This window comes from Myotis yumanensis, unplaced genomic scaffold (genome assembly GCF_028538775.1).
Source record: "Myotis yumanensis isolate MYYU_CA2020_CCGP unplaced genomic scaffold, mMyoYum1.0.hap1 SCAF_8, whole genome shotgun sequence".
Classification (NCBI taxonomy): domain Eukaryota; kingdom Metazoa; phylum Chordata; class Mammalia; order Chiroptera; family Vespertilionidae; genus Myotis; species Myotis yumanensis.
The window spans coordinates 2860046-2871814 of record NW_027223759.1 but is presented as its reverse complement, the minus strand read 5'-3'; the positions used below and the strand labels follow the sequence as shown (position 1 = coordinate 2871814).

The 11769-nt window shown below is 46.0% G+C and overlaps 1 protein-coding gene across 1 annotated transcript; it reads left to right on the top strand.

Moving 5' to 3' along the window:
* The first annotated feature begins 4752 nt into the window (after positions 1–4752).
* On the top strand, positions 4753–10752 carry LOC139015485 (growth/differentiation factor 8). The gene is made up of 3 exons (XM_070423264.1): positions 4753–5219; positions 6982–7355; positions 9086–10752. Exons 1-3 carry the CDS (start codon positions 4847–4849, stop codon positions 9464–9466), a joined length of 1128 nt encoding a protein of 375 aa, XP_070279365.1. The 5' UTR covers positions 4753–4846; the 3' UTR covers positions 9467–10752.
* The last annotated feature ends 1017 nt before the right edge of the window (positions 10753–11769 follow it).

The following is an 11769-nucleotide window of genomic DNA, read 5'->3' as shown; positions in this document are numbered from 1 at the left end:
GCACAGTGCCAGGCACATGGTAGATATTAGAATCCTATCTAATAAAAGCCCAATATGCTCAGTGTCTGGTTGACTGGTCAGCCATTCAACCAATCAAAGCGTAATGTGCTAATGATATGCTAAGGCCGCTAAACCACTCGCTATGATGTGCACTGACCACCAGGGGGGCGGATGCTCTGACCAGTAGGTTAGCTTGCTGCTGGGGTTCGGCTGATCAGGACTGAGCGAGATGGGCTGGACATGCCCTGGAGACCTCCCATGGTCCTCCCCACTGGCCAACCTCCCAAGTCCCTCCCTGGCCCTGATTGTGCACCAGTGGGGTCCCTCAGCCTGGCCTACGCCCTCTCGCAATCTGGGACCCCTCGGGGAATGTCGCAGAGCCAGTTTCAGCCCAATCCCGCAGGCCAGGCCGAGGGACCCCACTGGTGCACAAATTCGTGCACTGAGCCTCTAGTATCTCATAAAGCAGTCCATGAGTCAGTATGCACACACTCACAGGTGAGGTCTCTGCGGACTCCCTTATTCAGGGTCACACAACTGTCAACCACAGAGTCAGGCTACCTCCAGGCCCCCAGTGTTCTGTGCCTGGACTGTTGCTCCCTAGCTCACGGATACTTCAGTTTTTGTTAGTTTTTGTTCTACAATCTGTTGAAAGCGGATAATCAGGTCTCGTCCATGGGAGATGGCTGTTATGTGAGTTGGGGCGGATGCAGCTTGTTCCCAGCCGTAAGCATAACCAGCATAGAGTGATACCAATGTGCATGCAACGGCAAGGGTGCTCAGGTAAAGTAGAACTTTCTGGGTTTTCCCCACAACAGAGCTGCAATTAGGATCCATTCTTATTCTAATTTCTGGTCTCGGCCTCCTTCCTTTGGCCACAGCACTGAACTAAGGAGCCTTTACATGACTGTACCCAGGAGTCCCCAGACTGTAAAGAGTAAACATTTTTGAGGGAAATGAAAGGGCGAGGACTACGCCCTCCATCTTACCCTGTGTCCTCCATTTTTGGGCAGCCATGTGCTCGGCAAGGCTTCTTCCCAGAAGCCCAAGCCTCTGCTAGCCACACCCAGGATTTCTTTAAACTAACCAATGACAATCAAGGGAAGTGCGCGCCATGGGTATGACCACATCCTGTGTAACGAGACACCGACTTGCGCCTGGCCAATCGGCAGGGCCCACAGTCCTCTCTCCTCCCCTTACTATAAAACCTCTCTCCCCACAGGGCTGGCCCTCTCTCTACCACTTGCTGCTCTGCCAGTAAGGAGGGTAGGGGAGCCAAGCCCGGGTTTGAATAAAAGACCCTCTGCTTTTGCATCGGACTCCGCTGGCTCCCTGGTGGTCTATTGGGGATCTTGAAATCTGGGCATAACAGGAAATATACTTTATGCTCTCTTTATAAAGTATATGCAATACGCTCTATACCCCGCCCCTGGCGTCTGTAGCAGAGGCGAGAGACGCCTGCCTGCCCTGCTCAGAGTCACAGAAGGCGAAGGCCGCCCAGGACAAGGAGGGCCAGGGCAGGACAAACGCGAGGCTTGGGAAGGCCTCCCTGGCCACTTCCACGGGAGCTCCTGTGAGAAACACTTCCAGAGACGGCCACCCTGAGACCAGGCCACAGCTGGCCCTCTGCTCAGGACTCACAGGGACCTGCCCCCTGCTCCCCCTGAGCAGCCGACGGGAGGCTCCGCAGTCGGGACGGGTCCTACAGCTGGGGCCCGGCTGCCTGGGCCCTGGGGACCGTGCAATCCCTGCCACTGGGAAAGGAAGGCGTGCTCTTCAGTCCTTCACACACTCATTCAAGACTGACCTTCACTGGAGCCGGCGAGACGTCGCTGACTCTCGTCGTTCACGGTGGTGACGGTCCACAGTCAGGGCCCCGCTGGAGAGGGGACCCCGAGCCCCCACGCCTGGGGTGGTGCAGGCAAGGCTCCCGTTCTCGCCCACTGACCAGGGCGTAACCGAGCTTTATAGGAGCTCCCGTGGGAAGAGATCTTATTTACTAGGCATTACTGATTCATTAATATTGAACTCCAGGCCCAAAGCACTGTGACTCGTCTGAACAAAGCTTGTCTAACACTCATTGTTCCATAAGGAAATTTTTTCCTGTCATATAACAACCTCCCTTTTTAAAAAAATGTGGTAAAATATACGTAACATAAATGTGGCCATTTCACCAGGTGCGTGTGCAGTTCAGGGGCACGCGGTGCATTTACACGCTGGGTAGCTGTTACCGCTGCCCCCCGCCAGGGCTGTGACCGCCAATGCAGTGTCCCCAGCCCCGCCGCCCCCCCCCCCCCCCACCGCGCCTCCCACTATCCTCCCCCTCCCCCTTCCCTGTGGAGCACACTCTTCAGCTGGGTCTTGGGGGCCATTTATTGCAGCAGAATCACCCCCCGAATAGGACACACCGATGTGAGAAAGACAGCACGAAGCGGGCTGCGAGAGCACTTGTGTCCAGCAGGGGAGCCGCGGCCAGGCCTGGGTGACCCCTCTGGGACCCGTGTCGGAGCCTCAACATGCTCACCATTCTGCGCTGACCACAGAAGCCCTTGAATATCGACATGGGGGTCAAAAATAAACCAATCTTAGCAAGTGGCGCACTGGCCACTATGGAATCCATGAGTAGGCGAGCGCTGGCCATCTGGGGAAGTGACAGCCTCTGCTTATTTATTCCGAGAAGCAAGAGCAGGACTGCAGCATGCCTGCGCCCGCCGTGGGCCGCCAGGAACATCTTGTTTGCCCTAGGCCCGCGAGGTGGCCGTGCGCGATGGCTGTTGGCAGCTACCCCTGCAGCGGTTCTGGTTCCTGCGGAGGATAAATTTAAGCACAGCCCCAAACCCCTCTGCGTGAAACAAAAACCAGGCACTGCGTCCCCGTTATCAATCACCTGCTATATGACAGGCGCTGTATTCAGCAATTTACATGCATTATTAAGTTACCCTCCCCGAAACTGCGCGAGGGCACCGACCGCGCTGGCACGCAGCTCATCCATTATCGTGTAGTTAGGAGTGGCAGGTGAGACTTGAACTCAGGGCGGTGTGGCTCCAGAGCCCAGCTCCGCAATTCTAATTTTTTAAAAAAAGGTTCGACTACTCATGTTACACTTATGATAATATTACACAGATTCATACGTTCAGAAATAAATTTACCCAACAAAGCCTTGTAAGCCTGGCCTCACACTGGCCTACAACAAGGAGGATCTGAAATCCTCTGGGCATCTGGCTTGTGTCTGGTTTTCCTTAATCTTTAACGATGGGCAGATCTAATGCATTATGAAAGGCCGTTTTTTTTCTCAAGAGATGTAGATGCCTCTTAAGAATTTGATGAAACGCATGAACTTTTCAGGCTACTGAGCTGCATTTTAGTGCACTGCAGCAGGAAGTTAGTGGACAATGTGCAAAGGTGGTAGCAACCTAAAATTAATAAATATTTGATATGAACCATGGCACTCTCATGGGGGAAAAAAAGTAACAGATTAGCTTTCTTAGGAGCCTGGAGCTTTTCCCAGAGGAGCGAAGGGCGGGGCGGGGGGGGGGCGGGGCGCGCAGCTCTGCTTCTTGCTGGCGGGGCTGCTGGGCTCCTGGCCCTGAAGCTCAGGGGGTGAGTGCGACCCCTGCAGGAGCCGCTCAGGTGTAGAGCACAGAGCCCCGCCTCTGCTCCCCGACCTCCCTCCCCATCCCCCTTCCACTCCCCGCAAGCCCCCCCAGGTGTCTGCCCTCTGGTCAAAATGAGAAATGGCAAAGGGGTGCAAACCCATCACAGTACTGGGGGGAACGGGTGCCCTCTGACAGTGGAGCGCTCCCCTGTGTGCTCACAATATTCTGACATAATTTCTGGGGGACAGAGACCATTGTCTTGCTTTTACCACTGGCATCTGAGGTGGATGTAGTAGGTGCTACATTGCTTGTCAGAAAGTCCACTACTTTTTTATTCTAAGTTCAGGAATTTTCTACTGGCTCACAATATGCTCTTGGTAATAAACTATGAAGCAGTACATCTTCTGAGAGATATTAGTCTGTAATTTTAGAATAGGAAATAACAATAGTAAATAATAAAAACAATGAGCACAATTTTTATATGAATAAAATATATTAAATTATTTAAAAATAATTCCATGTGCACTATAACATTATGAGAAGTATGATTTTCAACACGTGCTAAAAATGTAGTCAGGAAAATAGTTTCTCAAATTAGAGCTGAAACCCTTTTACCAGTATGACAACTGTGACTTTTCATCCAGGTCTTCCTAATTTAAATTTACATTTTCCTAATTCCCCAGGACTGAAAATAATGTAATACAACAAATAATTTTTTTTTACTTCAAATGCTTGCTTAAAGGGCATACAATAACTTTTAATTCTTGAGGAAGTAACGTTTCAGCTTGTAAAATATGAAGTGTAAACGGAGACTTACTTGTTTCAATTATAACTGAAGAGTCCCACATGTACAGATGAATCAGACTGAAGTGCAGTTCATGTTATTGTTTACATACTTTCATTTCTCAACTGTCACCTCTCCGTCCCCTGATTTGTAGATTTATTTCTTTTATGAAGCACTCAGATGCATCGGCTCGCCCTGGCCTGTAACAGAACACTGCTTGGTGACTTGTGACAGACAGGGTTTAACCTCTGACAGCGAGACTCATTGTGGAGCAGGAGCCAATCACAGGTCCTGACGACACTGGTCCCATCCGAGTCGGAATATAAAAAGCCACTTGGAAGACAGCGTGCAAGATTCCCTGGGTGGCCCCTGGTGTCTCCGACTGTCCAGGCATTCCCCTTTGCTTGGCATTACTCAAAAGCAAAGGAGGAAAAGCAGCAGGAAAAGACCGCACAGTTTCTACATCATGCAAAAGCTGCAAGTCTACGTGTCCATTTACCTGTTCATGCTGATCATCGCCGGCCCCGTGGACCTGAGTGAGAACGGCGAGCAGAAAGGCGATGTGGAGAAAGAGGGGCCGTGCCACGCGTGCATCTGGAGGCAGAACACAAAGTCGTCCCGCATAGAAGCCATAAAGATCCAGATCCTCAGCAAACTGCGCCTGGAAACAGCGCCCAATATCAGCAAGGAAGCCATCCGGCAGCTCCTGCCCAGGGCCCCGCCGCTGCAGGAGCTCATCGACCAGGACGACGTGCAGCGGGACGGCGGCAGCGAGGGCTTCCTGGAGGAGGACGACTACCACGCCACCACGGAGACGGTCATCACCATGCCCACAGCACGTGAGTAGCCGCCCGCACCGGCCCTGCCGGCTGCCCGCCCGGGTGTGTGAGACATGGTCTGTGCTCAGGCTCTTTAACAAGCCGGGGGTTTTATGTAAGTAGGAGGGACCACAGCTTTGCGTTGTTTTCTCAGGATTTCATGAGACTCAGATCTGAAAGTGCTCGCCACGCATTCATGGTGCTTAGTGGGATGTGGCAGAGGTACCGTGCCAGGCTGCCACTGTCACCAGCACCAAGGCCACTAGGAGAGGAGCTACAAACCATGTTACAACTCACATACAACCCATGCTTGCATTTGCTTGCTTGAAACACGCATGTCTAGTGATGAGGCTTTTCACTGAGAACAGGGACTGGGGGGGGGGGGGGTGAGGGGGGGGAGACACGGGTTTGTAGGTCTAAGCCCAGCTGAGCACTTGCCGGCCACCTGGAATGACTCCTGGAATTCAAAACCATTCCCCACAGGGTGTCTGTGTTCTTCGCAAGTTAAGCTATTTAATTTTAAAAGTGATTACACTGGAGAGTATGAGAAAGTATTTCTTAAATGCAGTGTATTAAAACGTGCAGTGACAAAGCAAACACAGCATAATGATGATCAAGAACTAATTATCGGAAAATGCCTAAGAAATAAACGCTTCAGCCGAGTAGGTTATGGCTCACCAAGCCCTGCTTAAAGCTGGACCACAGTGCTATGGCTGCAAGCCTCCGGCCTGCATATTTCCAGGCAGGCACGCTGCCTAAGAACTTCTAAAATATTGTCCAATTCTTCGGGGAGGGAGGACGACTACCTGTAGTATCTACCTTGCTCCTTAAAGAGAATATATGTCATACAATTCCTTCTGCAGTCAGTTCAAAACTACAGTCCAAGGAAGGGAGCCAGGCACCTTCGCGGAAGCAAGACCAGAACGACTGGCTGCCGAGTGTCTGCGGGTCTTGCCTTATGCAGTGCTTTCTGCCCTTTACACCGGGCTAGAGACAGGTTCAAAATAGTGTTCTCCCTGTCCAGTCATCAGGTGATAATGCAGCTAAGGCTTTTCCTTGAAGACTGTTATCAGCTGGTCCCGGAGCAGATCTGCCTTATTTATAAACCATCTCAGGGAAACCAAGAGGAGAGACATTTCCAAGGGCTTCTGCTCACCCCGACAGCCCGGCACCGAAGACGCGCTTCCTAACTTTCCAAACAGCCCCAAGTTAACCTTGAACTAATTACCTGCCTGGGTTCGATCCTTTAAAACGCTATTCCAGAGCCCACATGCAGCCGATGTCCTGTATTTTCTGCTCAGTGCCCAGGCTTGGCTGCGGCTCAGTGTCTTGTCCCCAGGTAATTCAGGCCTGGGGGGAGGGTTCCTCCTCCAGACTGATTGGTACAGCTGCTCAGTAAGTGTAACTGCTCAGATTCCCAAAGAATTCTAAGTGGATGTTCCTCCACGGTGTCTCTTGTTCTCTCTAATCATCATCATTTTAAAATCTCATCCGCTGCTCGTTCCTTCTCAGGGTATCCCCGAGTCCACAGTTCTCTGGAAAGGGAGCAGATTCCTCATAAACAGCTGAAAAAACATCTAAAAAATTCTGAAGAACTAGAGTCATTCTTTTCTTGGATATTTTTCTGAGTTATGAATGAAATTCTACAGTTTTTCATCTTAAAAGACTAAATATACATTCATTAATCCAATAGAAAAAATACTCACCAGTCAATATGAAAGGGTTTCTTCATTTTTTTAATGAGAAATAATTTCAGTAACTCTTTTCTGATTCATTTTTTTAGCTGATCTTCTGACGCAGGTGGAAGGAAAACCCAAATGCTGCTTCTTTAAGTTCAGCTCTAAAATACAATTCAATAAAGTGGTCCAGGCCCAGCTGTGGATCTATCTGAGACCCGTCATGACGCCCACGACGGTGTTTGTGCAAATCCTGAGGCTCGTCAAGCCCATGAAAGACGGGACGAGATACACGGGAATCCGATCCCTGAAACTCGACATGAGCCCAGGCGCTGGCATTTGGCAGAGCATCGATGTGAAGACCGTGTTGCAAAACTGGCTCAAACAACCCGAATCCAACTTGGGCATTGAAATCAAAGCTTTAGATGAGAATGGTCGTGATCTTGCGGTGACCTTCCCGGGACCGGGAGAGGATGGGCTGGTAAGTGATGAGGGGAAGCGGCATTCTCACAGCCTCGTTAGGTTTTCATCAGAATGGGAACAAGTCAGAGTGAAAAAGAAAGAGCCACCGATTCCTATGCTCACAAGCCAAGCACAGGTATCCTAGCCCTGTACCCAATAAAAGTGGGTCTCTAATTTCATGCCCCGTGGAACAGCCTCTTGATAGTTTTACTTTGCATCAGGATTTTTTTTTAAAAGGTACTTAACTTCTTAGGCAGTTCTTTTGAATTGAGACTGGATATGCTCTACATGATTATATGAATACAAGCATGAAATCTTCATAGTGGATTTGAGTACATATCCAAGAAATTTAAACTCCCCCTCCCCTACCCCAGCGTGCAATGTGTTGAATCTTTCTGCCTTAATAAAGCATTAAAAAAGAAGCTTTATAAGTTATAATTAAAATAAAATGCTTTTTATTTATAGCAATGAACTAAGTACAATATGTTTAGTCTTATACACTATATTAAAGGTCCCTCATAAATGTGTTCGTTATTTTGTAGGCTGTTGGTGCAAATGTATATGGAGATTACTTTGTGACTCATGCTAATAATATTTAATGCTCAAGCTAGTTACCCTGAGCTGCCTAGTTTATTTCTGAGCTGCCTTACCATTCAAGAGTAAATATTCAAGAGTTTACTTAGGGTATGCCAACTAATTTCATATCAGACCAAGGAGATGACAATGCCCTCTATATTATAAAAATTAATAAAAACAACTTTAAAACCTAGTGTAAATTTAGAGCTACTCAGTTTCTGTTTACTTATGCTTGTGTTTACAAAAATGGATCAATGTGACCGTATTTTCACTTCCATCTATTGACATAATTTACAACAAAAGATTATCCTTGCAAGCAATAAATGTTGCCTTTTTAATGTTCTTACTAAGTGGTATTAAGTCAGCTCTACTTTAATGAAAACATATTCTTAAAGAAATTATTCAGTTTTCCAAATGACCTATTTTTCCTTAAATATGCTACATAAAATGTTATTGACTCTCAAAATGATGTTACTGTTTTTATAATCTTAAATAACAATGACTGGTGGGTCTCAATTTTGGTATAGGATAAGAACCACTATTCATTATTTGAGAAAGTGGTCTTTTTAGAAGTAGCATTTTAATGATCAGAGTTGGTGATGTGATAGATTTTAGTTATTATTAAACAGGTGGTTAATATGACATATTCCTTAGAGTTTTTCATGTAGAAAGAAAAAGTCTCAAATGCATGAAAAGATTGGTGTGGGGAAGGGTTAGAAAATGATTGTTTAAATATCTGATTAGAAACATCTTTTAGTGAAAGAATGAAGGAAACGTTACTGGACCTTTTTCTGCATCTGTCCCTCCTTCTCATAGAGTTTCTCTTTCTAACCCACTAAAACCACCTCCTTCACCACTCCCTTCCCTTTCCCATTCCAATCCACACACAGTGCTGGGGGTGACTACTTGATTGTGCTTTCAGACCCACATATTCTATAAATATTTTCAGAGCATCCACTAAATGCACAGGGAACTCTGTATTGCTGTTGAATACTTTTGAGCCATAGGGAAGAATCAATCCTAGTGTAAATTAAAAATCCCCAATTCTGTGCCTTTTAAAAATAAACGTGTCATAAACAAAAGGATTCGTTTTTATTCCATAATGACTTCTCGAGAGAGCCAAGTGTCTCAGGACTTACGGATGGTACTGACTGTTCTTTCCCTTTTACCCAGAATCCCTTTCTGGAAGTCAAGGTAACAGACACACCAAAAAGATCCAGAAGAGATTTTGGCCTTGACTGTGATGAGTACTCAACGGAGTCTCGATGCTGCCGTTACCCTCTGACTGTGGATTTCGAAGCATTCGGATGGGATTGGATCATTGCCCCCAAAAGATATAAGGCCAATTATTGCTCTGGAGAGTGTGAATTTGTATTTTTACAACAATATCCTCATACTCATCTGGTAAACCAAGCAGACCCCAGAGGCTCAGCAGGCCCCTGCTGTACTCCCACAAAGATGTCTCCCATTAATATGCTGTATTTTAATAGCAAAGAACAAATAATATATGGGAAAATTCCAGCCATGGTAGTAGATCGCTGTGGGTGCTCATGAAATTGATATTTGGTTCGTACCTTTCTAAAACATGGAAGGCCTTCCCCTCAGCAATTTTGAAATTGTGAAATCATGTGCCACAGGCTCTACGCCTACAGTATGCGACAGTCACATAAGCACACACCACAGGACATGAACTAAAAGCGAGAATATATGCAATGATTGGCATTTAACCATCGAAATAAATCGCACACTAGAAGTTCTATGATTCCTAGAGTTTTGAACTAGGAGGTAAATTACACTTACGTTCGTATATACAGCATGACACACGCGGGTCGATGCGAGCAGCTCTCCTTGTACCTAGTGAACGAAAGGAGTGCTGAAAAGTTCATTCTCTAGATTTTCATTTAGTAGCCACACAAAGCCCATATGTAGTGTTGGTGAAATGCAGCGCTGTTGTGTCTATCGTTTAAATCATCCTTACACACTTGAGTTTATATTGTCTGCTAGAATACTTGGTAAGATGAAATCCACAGAACTAGGGGTGGGACACAGTATGCAAGCTCCCGTTCCTGTGTTCATCGGTTCAGTCCAGTCGCAATCCACGCCGATGGTGCTAATGCAACAGACTGAACGGCTGATGTTATTAGGTGATCAAGTAAAAACATTGAGCAAGATAAAGAGTTATTCCTTTCTTCAGGCACACTTTCATAGACCTCCAAATGGGAATGCGTTTTCTTTAGTACAAGAAGAATCATTTTTGTAGTATACTTGGAGAAACTGATTTATCTTAAAAGGTAGCCAAAAAGTATTCATGTCTATCAAAATTTCCAAATTACAAAAATTTAAAAATGACAGCCTGCCTTTGCAACACTGCAGTTTTTATGATAAAATAATAAAAATGACAGATTCTATCAATATTGTATAAAAGACTTTGAAACAACTGCATTTATATGTGTATACAATATTTTTTTGTAAATAAGTGTCTCCTTTTTTATTTACTTTGGTATATTTTTACAGTGAGGACATTTCAAATTAAGTATTAAGGCACCAAGACATGTCTCATATGACAGAAAAGCAACTCCTTATACTTCAGAGAAATTAGCAAATAAAATAGTGGTCTTAAAACTCCATTCGCTAATGGTTAGATGGTTATATTACAATCATTTTCTATTTTTTTACATTATAAACATTCACTTATGGATTGATGATGGCTGTATAATGTGAATGTGAAATTTCCATGGTTTACTGTCATTGTACTCAAATCTCAACGTTCCATTATTTTAATACTTATATTACTAAGCATACCAAAATGACTGCATTCTATTACCTGAAATACAGACTAATAAGCTGATGATATCTTAACAAGAACTGTTAACTTTATAATTCAATAATGAATACATTTCTGCATATATTGACTTCTGTTTTGTAAATTAGAATTTTGTTAAATCAAATTCATTGTACTTATGATTAAGTGAAATTATTTCTTACATGTAATGTGTAGAAACAATATAAATTATATTAAAGTGTTTTCACCTTTTCTGCAAGACACAACAGTTTTATGTGATGAGGATTCATTCTAGATTTCTGGTTTTTACTTTATTATCAAAGTCAAATGGTTCAGCACAAAAGTTTGCTTTGGGACTGTTAGGTCTGCTCCTCTGGCTCTCATGAGTGAAATTTCTATTAATTTGGTCCTAGTCAGGTTGCTTGACACACACAAAAGCAAGAACTAGCTTTATCTGTTTCATTTCTCTCTATCGTGACCTGAAAACTATTTATATGTTTTCATAGGTTCAATTTCCAAACGATGGCAGTTGGCAGGGTGCGTGGTCCTAGAGTTACAGTCCTGCTGCAGCCACGGGACACGGGAGGCGGCCTCGCTCCCTCGCACTCAGTGACCCCGGCACATTCCTCCGGGCCCGTGTGGCACCCACTTCCCAGTGGACTGAAGAACAATGATGAGGTGCCTGGCCATCCGAGGGCAGCCGTGCGCCCGTCTTCCCGACCTGAATCCCTCTCCACCCCCGCAGTGTAGTGACGTGGCTGTCAAGCAGTCGCAGGTGGCTAACATGCCATCTAGTGCCATGGTTCCTAAATGCTAATTCGTCATTCACATGAAGGTAATTTTTAACCATCAGTGATGTTACAGCCATTTCCACTCCTTTGGCTAATGTCACACTGGGAAGGGGGTGAGGCCACTGGCAGGTGCACACACTGGGACCTACCTCTTCAGGACCTGAATATTCATGACCCATAATCTAGGTCCGTGGCCGGCAAACCACGGCTCACGAGCCACATGCGGTTCTTTGGCCCCTTGAGTGTGGCTCTTCCATAAAACACCACGTGCGGGCGCCCACGTA